Source organism: Corvus kubaryi, unplaced genomic scaffold (genome assembly GCF_017639235.1).
Source record: "Corvus kubaryi isolate FWS band 111438036 unplaced genomic scaffold, C.kubaryi_AGA036_p1.0 137, whole genome shotgun sequence".
Taxonomy (NCBI): domain Eukaryota; kingdom Metazoa; phylum Chordata; class Aves; order Passeriformes; family Corvidae; genus Corvus; species Corvus kubaryi.
The window spans coordinates 31,630,172-31,646,312 of NW_024580671.1; the positions used below are offsets into that span (position 1 = coordinate 31,630,172).

The following is a 16,141-nucleotide window of genomic DNA, read 5'->3' on the forward strand; positions in this document are numbered from 1 at the left end:
CCGGGGCGAGGCGGCGGTGCCCGCTTGATGCTGGGGGACAGCACAGCGGCGGTGCGGGTCGTGCATCACCGGTGGGGCTGCCGCGGCTCCCCTGGCCGGGCGGCGGGAGGGGGGCGGCTGCCGCCCTCCACCCCCTCCCGGGGGAATCCCGGCCGGGGTAAGGGCGGGCGGCCCGCGGCCTCCGCGGCGCCGCGGTTCCCTCCAGCGGGAGCCGGCGCGGTGCCGGCGCCGCCGGGGCGGGGGTCCGAGCGCGGCTCCGAGCGGCCCCTGCCCGCAGCGCCGCCGACTCGCATCGGGTTCGGCCGGGCAGCGGCCGCGCCGTCCCGGAGCCGTCGGTGCCCGGGCTGCCGTGCCGTTCGCCGCTGGCGTCGGTGCGGGCGGCAGAGGTGCAGGTACGGTCCGGGGCCCTTCGCGTGTTTGGGGCTCTGCCTGCCCGCTCCGGCTTTGCTGTGAGGCACCTTCTCCCCGCTGAGCTGCTTGAACGTACCGTGAGCTGCCTCAGTGCCTATGTCAGGTGATAGGATGTCTTCTCTCCTTCCCTTTCAAGGTCCTAAATGTCAGCATCTTCATGTTTATTTCTGACCTCGTCTCTTGTATTCTTGTGTTTTACGGTCGTTCATGTTTTCTTTTTCTTTTCATGTTTCCTTTTTTTTTTTAACTTTTTTTTTTTTCCCCCCTTTTCCACCCTAAAACAGTGGCAACCTGACTACAGCTTATTTCAGCTTGGGAATCAAAATGTTAGGTAACTTCGCATCACTTAAAGTTTCTGCTGTTGCATTAATTTTCTTGGTGTTTAATTTGTTGTCTTTTCTATGAGAAACAAAGGAACTGGGGAAAAATTACTCCCCAGTACTAGAACTGTCTAGGTGTATGGGTGTTTGTTACTTTTACTTTTGTTTTTCATTCCTAGCCTCTGAGTTTGTGTTGCTCAGGTGTATCAGATTCAGTGAAACTTTGAGTCCATAGTGTCAAGCTCTGTGCTTGACGTTTTGCCTTTTAGTGCTTTTACATGTTATTGGTCACTTGAAAAGTAAAGCTGCCGAGTCTAGCATTTTGTTCCAAATTTGCCAGTGTCTTATCCATCTGTCATGTAATTAACTGGAAAAAGTAATTAATTGGAAAACCTGACTTGTTGAAAGTACTTTAATTAATGTTCTGAAATTCTTTGTGATGAAATGTTCCTACGGAAAATACAGCTGGTCTTACAGTTTGGACACACGAGTTCTCTAATAGGAATGAGACTCCATATAGTGTGTCATCAGTCATTTGTCTGCTTACATCTTCCTGTTGATGATGTTAAACAGATGGTGGTATCTGTTTTATCAGGGAGAAAACTTGAAATAACCTGTTAATCCTAGTAAGTGAATCCTAATATCTTCAGCTGCACTTTGAGTGGTCAGTAAGTGGCAGAAGGATGTATTTCTGTTACATACATTAGTGCTTGGCATCATAGTTTCTGTTTCCCTGGGGTTGAGAGGCTAAAATTGTTCTGTGAATAAATCTCTGGGTTATAAATAGCTGTATGTATTTGGCTATTTTTGTAGCTCTGAAGATTTTGGTGATCTTCTTCGATTTGCCTCTTTACTTGTGACTCCCTGGAAAGGATAATCCTTTTCTCAGAAGTCTTATTTCTGTTCCAGTAAGGTGTTTATGAATGTAGGTACGCACATCACCTCAGCGGACTTCACTGTACAGTACTTGCAAGCAACTTTCATTTCTGAAGGTGAAGGTTGAGAACACTGCTTGGAACTTGTGTGTTTAAGATCCCAATCCATGTTTGAAGTGGAATGTTTGTGCAGTTAAACGTTCTGTTGCTATGTTTTAATGCCAATGTGTGTTTTTATGCTGGGTATAAATATTACCAAGGATAAAACATGAGCCTGAGTCACCAGAAAAAGAATTCGGAAACCTAGTTGGTTTAATTCAATGTTTGTACTCTATTTTTTTCCTCTTGTGTTGTGTGGAATGTGACATATGAATAAGTTGTCAGTAATTGTTGGGAACTCCATGGAGCATTTCAAGTATTCTGGTAGTACTGGATTTCTCCCAAAGCAGAGTTAGCTCAGCTTGTCTCAAAAAGTTGATCCCAGCTGTATCCATAGCTGCCAGGCATTGGTGTGAATTCTGTGAGAAATCAGTCCTGTAGGTTTTGAAACAGGAAACAGAGTGTTGGTGTGTGTTGGAAGGGGGACACAGGTGCGTTAAAGAATTCCAGTCAACCTCGTTTGAGGCAGTTGACCAGGCAGTGAGCAGGGGAGCGGCTCTTGGAGTTGAACAATGCTGTTCCTGTCACAGCTGGCAGGGGTCACTGGAAAGCAGTGGACGTTATTTCTTTCTTAATTCTTCAAAGTTACATATACTGTCTTCCCTGGCTTTTTCTATGTATCTATCTTCTACTTACTTCTAGTAGAAATTTTATTGAAGAAATTTTTTTATTTTTGCAGGACCCCTGTGAGTGAGAGTGATGACAGTCAAAGATTGGGGTTTGGGTTTTCCTTTGTCTGTGAGGAAGTTCTTTTAATAATAAACAGTGTTGTTTATGGATTCATCATCGGACAGTTTATGTGGATTTTCAGCAAGGCTTATTAAGGGCACAAAGCTTGTACAATTGCTTTCTTTGTCTGTCTACTCCCATTTGAGTCACTTCTTACTCAGATGATGAAACTGAAGTTAGAGGCAACTAAAAGACTTAAAATACCTGCACTGTGACAAATTTTTATAAAACTTTTGACAGGTAGTGACCCAAATTAATATTCCTACCCAAAAAAGGCAGTCACAATTGAGTTCCTCCCTTCTACAAGAAGTGAGCACCTGTTGGGCAGTCTATGTGCTACGCTCTGAGCCATCAGCAGTAGCCTACTGCTACTAGCCCAGCCAAACAGTTGGGATGGTTGTTAAGATGGGTGGGGGGCAGGAAAAATATGATGGGTGGGGTGGAACAGGACAATAGGGAGCTGTGGGACAATGGTAAAAGCAGGCAGACTTAATTGCTTCTGCCCACACAGCAAGGTAGGCCTGTTTTTTCTCTAATATTTTTTTGTTTTGTGAAGGAAACAAAACAAAACTCTTGGGGTACCTGTCAGAGGTACTGCTCCATCTGACTCTTCGAGGACAATTGACCACCATTTATGCAGACATGTGGTGGTGGTGTGAGAAATAACAGAGTTGGGAAGCTTTAAATGTCATGTTTTCTCCCTTGAGTTTCCTGTGCTGTTAATCATAAAGATCCTTCTTGATGGGTCCAGAGGGAATGGTTAACTATTTGAAGAAATTATAATCAAATTTTTAAAGAGAACCCAAAGAGCTTAATAAATTGCCATAGGGGAAAAAAGATTTATACTAATTAGAACTATAGTGTATTGCTGTGTAATGTTTGGATACGCTCTACGTGTAATCATAGAATAATTTAGGAAAGGGTCATTGGAAGTCATCAGTCTGGTCCAACCCCATCTCAGAGCAGCTTCAAAGTTAGAGCAAACACGTATACATATGGAGAGATAGCCATTGTGTTGTCCGGAAATTTGGAAATACAGGTTGTGTTTGTGGTGGGTTTGTTTGTTTGTTTTTAGTTGGAGGGAAGGCTATTAGGGAGTCCTAGAACTATTCTCTTATTTCTTAATTTATGCATGTAAAGGGGATTTTTTCCAAATTTGTTTCTGCTGGGAATACGTGTAATGTTCAGTATTTAATTCTTTGCTCATTTGAGGTGGTCTTGGTAGATGTACTCCAAAGAGGCTAGATAGCTTTCTGGAATGAGTCCAAGCATTGGACTCCTATTGGCAAATAATTTGTGGTTCTGTTCTTAAAAAATAAAACACAACTGCAAAGTGGGAGAAGAAATTAAAGCAATATCACATCAAACGTGAAATCGTGCAAGCCTTGCATTTTGGAAGTTGGCCAGCACCAGATGCTTTTGGGGTTTAGGTGGTTGGCAGATGCTGGCTTGGCAGCTAAACACTCTTCGTGTTGATCTGTCTGAGGGACAGTTTGTTCTGTGTGTGGCTCATACTCGCCTTGGTATTGGCTTCTGGCCGTTGTGGGGTCAGGTTCAGGGGGGTGTTTGGATGGCCGAACATAGCCCAGTGATCTCTCTGGATGTTTTCTTGCATCCTGGGTTATGAAGCTTGAGATTCCCTCAGCTGTGTGGTTTTTTTCCCCCCTTGTTGTTATTGTTATTGTATGTTTAAATAGCTGCTTTCTTTTCTAATGGGAGTAAAATCTTGGCTTCAGTTACTTCCTGTGGCAGTGAATTTAACAGTCTACTTATGTGTTGTAATATAATATTTCTCTGTTAAAACTTTGGCTTTGCTGTCCTCTCAGCTCAGTTAATGAATGAAGTTGCCTGTATTATTGGGAAGCTGTTATTTTCTTGACTATATTTTCTGTTTATCTCTTAAAGTCTCAATTTATTATAATGCCTTATTTTTCTATTCATGGTTGCCTGTTTCAGTAGGAGAATCTTTCAAGTGGTTGGTAATTCATAGCCCTTCTCAGAACACCTCCCCCAGTATTTTAATATTCTTCTCCCAGTAAAGCAGCTGTGTTTCAAGTCAGGTTGCATAGCTGATCAGCAGAGCTGTACTGCAGTGTTTTCCTCGTCATTCCCCTTTTATTCAGGTCTCCCTGCTATTCCAGCTGTATTATATTGGATGGAAGAGGTTCCTGAGCTGCCAGAGTTCCCTTCTGGATTTGAGATACTGGTTCTTAAGTCTTTGAGTGGTGTTTATAGTTCACTCCCCCTGCCTTCCCTTACAGATAACATTGACATGGTAGATAGTGAATTCTGTTTATTTTGCCTATTCATTCATAGTTCATACATATTCTTAAGATTTGCTAGTTTAAGACTGGCGTCTAGAAATGTTACTACTTCAGGTGTTCCTTTCTTCTTTGAAGTATAAAAGATAAATATAGTGAGCACTGCTGGACCTTTTTACAAAAGCTTAAATTTTGGAATAATAGGACAGGGCTCAGTTCACTCCATTTCAGAACTTAATTTAGGCAGCACTTCATAAAAGCTCTAGTCTACTGGTCCAAATAGGAGGAGGAGAGGGGAAATAGCCCTGATTAGTCCAGATTAACTGTGTTAATGGTGCTTGAGAAGGCTTAGAGGAGAGATCCAGAGTGTTCAAGCTGGCCGTGGTCAGAGCTGCCTCAGTGCTATTAGTGCTCACTGTATTGCACTTGCATGGCCTGAAGCTCTGTGGAGGTAAATCATGTTAGAGCTGCTTGGGGACTCAGCAGTCAGTTCCTGGGAGCTGTCTCCTGTGCCATGGGCTCCCGAGCTGGAAGCTGGTGACTAAGGATGGTGTGCTGTGGTGATACTGGTTTAGAGTGGTTAAAACCCTTGTGGAGTCTTACTGGGCCATCCTGACCTTTGCCATCAGTTGTGTGGACGTGTCTTTAGGGGGTGATTGCTTCTGCTTGAAGTTCTGTGTTTAGAGCCCCAGGAGCCAGCAGCAATGTGGGGCATCTGTATTTATTTGTAAGCTACCTTACAAATAAATACCCTTACCCTTACAGCTATCCTGTCAGGGCCTGATGAGCAATGGCATGGTGAGTTTCTGTGTTCATCTTTCTAGTCAAAGTCTGATGGTTGGCATACTTACCTGGAATTTGCAATTTCTGGATACTCTCATCCTTTAAAAAGGTAGTCACCAGGACTGTATGCTGGATGAGACCCTGAACGTCTGCCCCTGTCACTACAGGGTGCTAAGATATGTGAAAGCTAGTGGAACATAAAGACACCAGACTAGGAAAATTTAGTCTCTTTGGTTTCAGGATCAGGGTGCTTCTGTGTGAAGAAGAACGGGGATTTGTGTGCACTTTGCCTTGGACTGGCACTGAATGGAAGAGCTACAGGCCAGTGGTGTGTGATCCAAGGAGCTTCTGGACACCGGTATCAGGTGATCAATAGGCTGCTCTATGCAGTCTGGATGCTGCTGTTAATCTTCATTATACAGTTAGCTGACTGCAGTGAAGAATGTTGATTCCAAATTTTGTTCTGTGTTGTGGCTGGTTTTGATCTGTGGCAATGTTTGCTTCCCACAGACAACAGACTATTTGGAAATCTTTGACATCTTTCCAAAGGTTCTTTGAAAGTCCACATATATTCTATCACTTGCTCTTGTTTATCAGCTAGTTTGACATGTGCAGAAATACTGATAGACTGAGACATGATCTTCCTGTGCAGAAACTGCTGATTAGACCCTATCAGATAGTCTTTCGGGTATAATGGTGTTCCATTTTTAATGATTGTTTTGAGGACCTTGCCAGATACACATGTAAGGCTTGTTACACTGCAATTCCTTCCGTGGATCACTCCAGAGACTTTTTTTTTTTTTTAAGAATAGAAGCTCAGCATTTTCAACTGTGTTCCTACAGAACAGTGGCTGTTATAAGAGACAGCAGCTTTTTCTGACAACTCAGCCACTTCATGCCTCAGCTGCTTCAAAAACTTGCTGGATAACTATTTGTAGAACATGATGCAAACTTGGTGATTTAGGGGTGGTTTTCAGCTTCCTGACTGTAGTCATCAAGAAGCCACAACTCTGCTGTGCAGTGCCTGGTGACAGATAAATATGTCTTCCTAAACACAAGTCAGTATTTCCAGTGAGCAAGATTTATTATTGCATTAAGAATCTCAAGAAAGAAGAAAGGAGCATGGCATCTTATTTCAAGGTGGTGACTGTGTTTGGAGGATTTTTTTTCTCCCAAGTATTTGTTAAGGCAGCTATATATATAAATTAAAAACTTGGTGTTTATAGGAGTTCTATGCCTTAATAAAGTTCTTAGAGTTGTAAGAGCAGATGTATACATGCAATGTTTCAGGGATTTCTCAGTATAAGATTGCAAATGTTTAAAGGCATATGTATGTGTGTGCACGTAGTATTCAGTGCAAAAATCAGGAATTAGAAAACAGAACTTGAGATTGACCATGTGCTGTGTTTTATTTATTTTTTTAAAAAAGATACAGCATTTTCAGAAGTGGCTTGTAGATCCAGTGTGCTAACAGGAATTACTGTATTTGGTGAGAATTTTGAAACTGACATCTCTTATAGAAGACAAGAAGCAAAATTAACTTGAGTATAGTTCCCTTTAAGGGCTTGGATTTTTCTACTTTATTGAACAGTAGAATATGTTTAAATATTAGGAGCTTTTTGCTAATTAATTAATACCGCAGCAGGCTCAAAAGTAAATTATGGGAGGTGCAGAATCTTGGACTTCTCACTTCAGAGTCCTTCCCCCCTATTTTTATGAGTAAGGTATTTATGAGATTGTGTCATGTTACTTCAAATGGAGCCATGAACCAATTATGTAACAAAATTAGGAAACTTGCACAGGCTTTGAGGCTGAGGGCAGAGATTCCAGAAATGGCTGCATCAGTTGCAACAACTGCACGCAATGTTCTTTTACCAGAACCTGAAATAAATCTCAGAAATCCTGATAGTCAACATTTTGTTGCTATTTCAGACTGTTGTGTAATTCACTGGCAAAACAAGTATTCCTTGGGTGACAGTTATTTTCTGTGGCTTTTCTTTGCTTCAGATATTGGTGAGTTTGCTGTGGAAGTGAAGATGGCTAAGTTGAGTCTACTTCCAATCAGATTTTGAAAGCTGGTTCTCACTACATGCTCTGTGCTGTGTCTGTGAGATCTTCCTGCTTTGGCTGGTGCATGATAAAGGGCATGAGCTTATAAGGAAATATGCAGCAGTAGAAATAGGATCAGTTGCAGTGGTTTGTGGGCAGAATACCGAGGCCTGGGAAAGTATCAGCTTTTCAGCCTCTGACATCTTACTGGAGGCACAGGCAGGCGTGGACATGCTGCCAGATGTCTGTGTGTGTCATCATACATAACATGTTTGGTACATCTCTGTTCATAAAGAACAGGTTTTGATACACAGAAGCCAGCACAGCATCTGATTCGTACTTTATTGTTGCTGCTGTTGCCCTGATGAACTTCGCAAACAAACAAAAACCTCCCCAAATAGGCATCTAGGGATATTAAATTTTTAAAAAATTGTTTGTTGGGGGTGATAGTATTTTTGGTTTTCAGGTTTTTTTTGGCATTTTGGGGTTTTTCTGAAATGAAGTGAAGGGCAAGGTTTGAAAATTAACTCTCATGAGCAGCGTCCTAGGAATGCTGGTATCCAGTTTTAGCAGAGTTGTTGCTCTTCCTTGGGGAAAGCAAGTATGTTAATTTCTTTTTATTTACAAACTATTATGACCTTGGATTGCAAGACAACTTGGGGGGGGGCTCAGCAGGCATGGCAGGAAGAGTACTTTTCATGCTGGTTGCTGGATACAGTCCTTAGGTTAGGAGTGTCTGGGGTTTTCTTAATTTAACTTTACATTTTTCCTTGTGTTTTGGCTGCTGCAGATTTTCTTAAGGCTTGCTGGAAAACATGATAAAACTTCCACTGAAAGGTGTGAACCTGGGAGTGACAAGTTTCTCATTTGCTTGTGTACAATTTGCAATTCTGAATGCTGTTTTGAGAACAGTGATGCATAGATAAAGTACTTAAAAAGAACTGTGAGTGCATTGCATAGTTTTTGATGTTCCCTTTCAAAAGGAGATGTAGGTTTAATGGTTTACTTGTAATGCACATGGAAAGTAATGATTCTTTTGGAGCACTGCTTTAAGGCTTTCATCCTGTTCTTTGTGGCAGTGGCAGAACTCCTCTGGATTTGAGTGGAGGAAGGATGCCTGCTGGTAAGTTTAGTGCTGTATCTGCATTACAGGGATACCTGCCTTGGTTTTGTTACGGCAGAAGCAGCTTTTCAGTCAACAGCAGATGCCTAATGTGACTAAGCTGTTTATTGGGTTCATTTAAAATTAACTTAAAGTATCAAATAATGTCAGAAATTTGAGGATAATGTTAACTTGTATTTTGATGTTGAACCTGGAAAGTGTGGGTTTTTTTCCCCTCGTTAAAGTTCTCTTCTAGCTGTGCGTGAACAAGTGTAATGTTTTAAGAGAGTTTGTGTGATACAAATGTTGCTATAAAATTAGTAGTTTAGGCCATTATTATTCTGGTTCATTGTCTTTTCTTACTCTACGTGCCAGGGAGTCTTAGTGAAATTATGCCTGTGGTTGTGAAACTGCAATATGGAGGATCTAACATAATGGTAAAACAGTTCTATCTTGGAAAGTGGCTGAAACCAGGTTGTAGTATTCTCATGGCTTTATATAATAACCTTTTTAAAAACAGCTTTTAATTTCCTGGAGGTACTGAAAAATCAACGACTTTTTAAAAAGCTTTTGAGACAAACGCAACCTAAATTTTGCAGTTTTACTTCTGGTGATGTATGGTGAACATGCAACTTCATTGCTTCATCAGTCTACGGTCATGATGAGTTGAGAAGGACACTCAAGTCTTGACTCAACAGCTGGGTGGCATCCTGACCACTCAGGCTGGGATTGCCATATGAAATATTTAGTGATTCACAGTGTTTACAGGCAAGGAAAACCACTATTTACCTGTGTGTCCTTGCTTGTGTCATACTTTTAATTATGTCCTTTTGCTAGTTGACGCTGCTTAGAATTGTATAGTCCTCAAAAAAAAATTCTTTTTTCATTTTTTTTTCTTTGTCACTATGGAGGAGCACAATTTTATTCTGAACTTCTGTCAGAGTTCAGATTACTTTAGACTGTCATTTAGAAATATATACAATTATGTCTGAGTAGGGTCACCAAAGCCTTGTGGATATGAGTAAGATTTCTAAATATCTTTGAATTTATTTAAAGCCAATCTTACTCAATAAGCACTGCAGTACTGCGGGGCTGGAATGAGTACTTAGCTACCTGAAGACATCTAAATATAGATTTCTGTGGCTTTTGAGAAAATGTTAATTTGATTGCAAGGTGTACTGTATAATATGATTGTGCCCTGAACTGGGAAATAGCTAAGAAACCTCACCTCTGGACAGGGATCACCAAAACTAGATAGTCCTCTCTATTTAGCTTTAAGGAAGTAATGAATTTTGTTTAAAAAAATATTGCTTATTATTCATAGCATTAACTGTTTGATGGAAATGTAACAAAAGCTCCGTTGAATGTTACAGAGGTGCTGTGATCCAGCTTTTATATTTGAATGCTCTGTCTAATCTCTGAAGTTGGGAGGTTTTTTCTATGTTGCTCTTAGGTCTTCAACTAGTTAAGACTAACTTAATCTTGCTGTAGTTACTGTGCACAGGACATTGTACAGCAAAGTGCTAAAGCTGGTCCCTGTCCTAGATGCAGGTATTTGACACAGAACATGGAACAGAAGGTTGGGTCCAGAAGGGATGAGGGAAGAACCAGGCAGAAGAACAGGCACTGCTCTGTCGTGCTTGTGTTTGTCTGTGAGCTGTTTTCACTTGTTCACTTTTACCCAGTTGATGCTGATGTGCTTTTAGAGCCTGGCTTGTACAGTCCGACTTCAGGATCAGTTGGAACAATGAATGACAGACACAAACGACAGGGTAACTTGTAATGAATATGCAGAGTTCTGAAATTGCTAAAATACTTAGTCTCCAGTCTAAGGTGTTCAGTGAGCTGTGGGCAGATAGAACCAGGGCTGCAGCTCAAGTGCCTTGAATGTTTCCATCCCTCCCTCACCCAGATAAGCTAGCTTCAGGCTGAGTCTATTAAACTCATAATGTTTCATCTCACCCCCTTAAACCCTCCAAAACCAAAAGAAAAACTAAAAACCAAACCACAGACAAATCCCAGCCCCTGCAAGCAGAAACAGTGTACAGAAATAATTAAGTAAACCTTTTTTACCTTTCATTACTGTGCTGTCTCAGAAATGGTTGTATAGCTCTTGAAGAAAGCATGTGATATTTCCTAGTAGAGATATTTTTACTTAGCACACTGAACCGTGTTTTGAGACATCCATCCCGTGATTTTGTCATATTTACTTTTGTAAGCATCATCTTTATATTTGTGTATGCAAAAATGCCACCAAAATAGATTCTATGGAGGATTTAATGCAGATAGTTTCTTAAAAATATGAAAACCATGGATAATCTAAATAACAGGTTTGTTGATAGAAATCAGATAAAACTACTTTATATTTGGTTTATAGTTTTGTGAGGTAATTCTTTCTTGAGGCAAAGGATTTTTGAGTGAATTGAAAAGCAAACATTTGCAAACAAATGTTACTGCCTTTAAAATGGCTGATCCAATTTTGGCCATATTTGACACAGTTCGAAGTCTGGGATTCATGAGTTAATATTTGGTTTCCTGAAAAGTCATTCATCTTGGAGAAAGACATCAAGTTAATGTAGCGGTTGAGGGAAAGGTTTCTGTCTGGGTTCAGGTGTTTTTTAGTGCTGATAATGAGTTATTCCAACCTTTTTCTCATCCTGTGATTATGGTGGTAGGAAGTAGTGTATTGTATGTGAGAGGGATGTTATTTAAGAGAAATGAGGAGTTAAAGGTCCTCCAAGATGAGGTCATAAAGGCAGGGAAGGCAAGGGTGTGTGATCAATATCTACGTGGCCCCTTCCTGCACTGCACCCCAAGTGTGATCAGTATCTTTATGATCCGTTCCTGCACTGGCACCTCTGTGAGCAGTGAACTGCTTTCACTGTGACTGTGTGATGTAGGTGGTGTGTGTGGAGGCCATGTGTGTGTGGGGAAGGGTTTTATGTCACTTTGAGTCCAATGTTGCAAAGGGTTTTTAAAGTTAAGTTTAATTGAAGAGGTTTTCAAGTAAGAAAGTAAGTCCTATTGTAAGCTTTATATGGGTGAGAATGGAGGGTGACCAGCCTATGTGATATGCCAGGTTATATCAAAGTGTCTGTTAGACTCCTTGCTTTGTGTGATATGAGTATTTTTCTATTTATTGTGCCAGTGAATTCTTAATAGTTGATAGTTCCTCAAAACAGACTCTATTATCAGAAGCAAATAGGTCAGAAACAGTTACAGATGTTGACACAGCCATGGCTGCTAGCTTTAACTGACTCGATGTGACTTACATGATATTTTCTACAGTGGAAAAATTGAGGTGTTTGCTTGCTCAGTTGCACCAATTGTCAGTGTTCTGATATTTCTGGAATTTGCAATGACTGAGTAATCTCTCTGAGACATTTCTTTCTCTTGGGTTGTAGTTTTATCTGAAGTTGTATAAAAGATACTGGAGTTGCCCTCTTAGAAATCTCAAAAATAGGTTCGTTTGGGAAACATGAACATGTATGGCATTGTTTTGTAGAAATTCTCAGGTGCTGATATAGTATCAATCCATTTGTTAAAGATTTGGACTACAGTGTATATGGCGCATGTCCAAACTAAAGGCAGTATTATTTACATCTTTTAAGTAATGCACTATATAAAATAGGAGTATGTCCATGCACAAATCAAAGAAGAATGAATAAACAAATGTCAGTTGCAGAACTGAGTCTTTTGAAGGGTCATTTTTAAAATAAATAGAATCATACTGAGTTGGAAGAGACCCATAAGGATCATCAAGTCCATCTCCTGGCCCTGCACAGGACAACCCCATCTATGTGGCCCTCCACTGGATGCATTCTAATAGCTGAGTGTTTTTTTTATATTGTGGTGCCCAGAACTGCCCCAGCACTCGAGGTGAGGCTGCCCCAGAGCAGAGCAGAGGCGGACAATCCCCTCCCTTACCCGGCTGGTGATGCTGTGCCTGATGCCCCCAGGACAGGGTTGGCCCTCCTGGCTGCCAGGGCACTGCTGGCTCATGTTCAGCTTTCCACTGACCAGGACCCCAGGTCCATTAATGCAGGTGCTCTCCAGCCTCTTGTTCACCACTCCTTACATGCAGTCAGGGTTGCCCTGTCCCAGGTGCAGAATCTGGCACTTCCCCTGGTTGAACTTCATGTGGTTAATACCTGTTTTAAAAAAACCAAAGCCTGAAAGTTTTGGTGATTAATATTGTTTCATAAAGTGTAATGAGTTACTCTAATGCTTAGGTCTTTGATATAAACACTCATTTTAATCTATTGTAGAGTTTTGCTTTCCATTCCATTTGTTGAATGTTGCATTTTTCTTTGCCTTTCTTATCTGTGCAAAAGCTGTAAACAAATGTCCTTAAATCAAGAGGTAGATCACAACCTTTCACTGTAAAAACTGCCTACAGGTTAATAATTCTTGCTTTCTTTAAATGAAGAGATAAAAGGTGTAATACTAGTGTTGATACTGACAATCTCATAGTAAGTGTAATATTTTTACGTGAGATGGATCTTGGAAAATGCTTGATGAGTAGTTTAATGTTTGGGGACTAAGCCACTGCCATCCTTATGACATCCTTAACCATGTCCTTGCCATCAGTGAGGCCACACTGGGGTGCTGGGTGCAGTTCTGGGCTTCCCAGTACGAGAGAGACACAGATATATATATGTAGAGGCTTTTTATGTTTTTCTTTCTTTTTTTTGGTAATGAATTCTGGCTGACTGATTACACAGAAGAAGACTGTAAAAATTAGTTTCAAGATACAAATGTTTTATGTAGGCTAAAAGTTTGGCTTTTGGTTTTTTTTTTTCCATACTGAAAACTAATTACAGTGGCATCAAAGATTAACTAATGCTATTGCTATTTGTTACCATTAAAACCATACCATTCTTCCTTGGTTTTCTCTTTTTGACTTAATTTTGGTCTACTGTTTTCATGAGGGTATTAATTTTATGATTAGTGAAGTTCTAGCACTGATACTGTTTTCTTCTCCAAGTATATCTAATAGTCTGTATGAATTCTTCTTGCATTTTATAACAATTATTCCTGGACTTCAGAATACTGTGCTGAGCTAATAGCTATAGGTTGCTTGATTTATCAGAAAAAAAAAAAAAGAAAAAGCTGCATGTAATATACCACTTGTGAGGTTCCTGTGAGGCAATGACAGATGATCTCTGTGCAGCCTTGTGTTTTACTGGGCAGGATGGACAAAACTGAGACTTTTGATGTCCTGTAGCAGCAGATTTGTAGTTTTTTTGTTTGCCTAGAGGAGAAAGCCCAAACTCTTACTAAAATAGAAATGAGGTAATGTGTAAAGTAAATACAGCTGTTCTGTGATTTGCAGGTAACGGGAGTGTTTTTACATTCCCTATTTGGCCTTTGTAGGGAAGTGGAAGTAAAGTTCTGTCTCTTTCTGTTGACAGCCTAAAATGACTCTGTGAATTCAGTGGAATAAATGGCGTCCAAAGTAACTGATGCTATAGTTTGGTACCAGAAAAAGGTAAGATTTCTGTTTGTTTTTATGGTGGCTTAATGTGTTTGTGTTAATATAACAAATAGAAAATACTTATGCATTACATGTTAGCATTGTATGTGAGTGAGTAGCTTGAAACTCTTCTTCTGTAAGTAAATAAATATTTAGTGACTGTATCTAGTGAAATGAAATAGCTTTTGGTCTATGCTGAAAACTCCTTACTCCCTTGGTTATCTGTGCTCTGCAAAAAAAGAAATTTTGCATTCTTGCATTCAAGTAGAGTGTTAATTAATGTACAGGAGAATGTTGTTTCTATAGCACCGAAAAGAGTCCTTGTATTTAAATACAAAGTAAGAATTGTAACAAATATTCTATCAGTAACAAAAAAATCTGTATAATCTGTACCCAAAAGAGAGAGTCTTGGTTCTCCATGGTTTAATAAGTTTCTGTGAATTACTGCTTTCCTTGGGCCTATAGCTGTCTTTTGGAGAGGGTACATCTTGTCCTTGAGCAAATAATGACAATGGTCTTCAAAACAGAAATTCTGGTTAGCTTCTAGCAAAGCAATAGTTATTTTCTAGAAATAAGACAATACTGGTCTGCTTTGTTGAGGTCTTTACAACAGTGAATTAAATGCACAGTTGAAAGAGCAGGCAAATTGATTTTGCTGACTTAATTTATACCAATCATTAAGTTATGTTTAAAAAATTTGAAAATAATTCACAGTTTAATGATGAATTTTTTGTTTGGTTTTTTTTTACTGTGTACTCTCTCCCTTCTCTTATTCAAGCTTTATAAAGAGTACTTTTGCAAAAATACAGTGGAAGTACACTGTGGTTTTTGAACAGTTTCTTGCTTTCAGGTTCTTTTTTAAAGGTTTGGAAGATGACTTGTAAAAGATTTAATGTAATGAAATTCAGTGCAGGATCTCATGGAAGGGGGAAATGATGCTGATTTTTACCTGCTTCCACTCATTCTCCCATACACTTAAGTCACTCACTGTGTAGTGATATCAGAATACTGATATCCAAACACCAAGCTGTATTTGGTCTGGCCAGGATCCCCTTTGTTCAGTGCAAGAGATGCTGGATGTCAGATCCTCATCATGTCTCTGAGGTTGTTTTTGTTGGTGGTGATGCACTGTTCTTTGGACAGATCTTTCATGATACTTAGCTTTATATATAGATGGTCCTTTAATGCAAGAAAGAGCCTGCAGTCTCTGTAAATCTTAAATGAAGTTCATGTTTGGTTGTCTGGTTGTTTTTGTTTTTGTTTTTTTTTTCAAATACATGTCTGTTTTCCTGTTGGTCATACAGTAAAAGGAATGCCACATTTGATGTGCTCCATCTTTCCATCCTCCTGATGGATTAGGAGGAGGGAAAGGCAGGAAGTTAGGAAGGCAGGATCTCCTGCTGATGAGTCACTGTAGTGTGATCTTACAGAGGACAGGCCTTCTGGTCTTGATATAAACAACCCATTCCTCAATTTTACTTTTCCCAGGAGACTGCTCCTAACAGGATTACTTGTTATCAGTACAGGTCATTCTTTTAACCCCTGTTCTGTCATTTTTTCCAGTGATTTCACATGTTTGCATTTTTTTCATTCATAATAAAATCAACATTTCTGTTGTGGATCTCTGTAGGCTTTTACAGAGGTCTGCTCAGCCAGGAATTGCACAGTACCTTTGTGGCAAGGAGTTATGGTGAGGTGACTTCTGTTATTTCTGGAAAGACTGAGCTGTCTTCAGGAGGGATAAGATCATGTATAAACCAGATGTTGGTCTTCTCCCTGGTGTGAACAAAATTTAGCTGCAATCCACATGTGAACTGGAGTCTGCCAAATGAGCAAGTTATGCTGCTTTAGTATGAGAAAGTGTAATGTTTTGAGACAAATGGCTGTATTGCAGAAAAGTTGCATCTCCTGCAGATGTTCATGTCAATTAGCCTGTAATTTCTTAGGTACCACATGAGTTCTCCTGGATCCGGCTG

The 16,141-nt window shown here is 40.2% G+C and overlaps 1 protein-coding gene across 3 annotated transcripts in view; it reads left to right on the forward strand.

Annotated features, from left to right (window-relative positions):
• PHTF2 (putative homeodomain transcription factor 2) overlaps positions 1–16,141 on the forward strand; it is a 62,670-nt gene that overhangs the window by 288 nt on the left and 46,241 nt on the right. The window contains exons 1-2 of one of the 3 annotated variants that reach the window (XM_042018444.1): positions 8,590–8,710; positions 14,104–14,180. In XM_042018444.1, coding sequence (XP_041874378.1) covers positions 14,136–14,180 — 45 coding nt within the window. In that variant the 5' untranslated portion in view covers positions 8,590–8,710; positions 14,104–14,135. Of the gene's footprint in view, positions 1–8,589; positions 8,711–14,102; positions 14,181–16,141 lie in introns of those variants that run through there. The other 2 variants (XM_042018446.1, XM_042018447.1) reach the window with 2 other exon arrangements.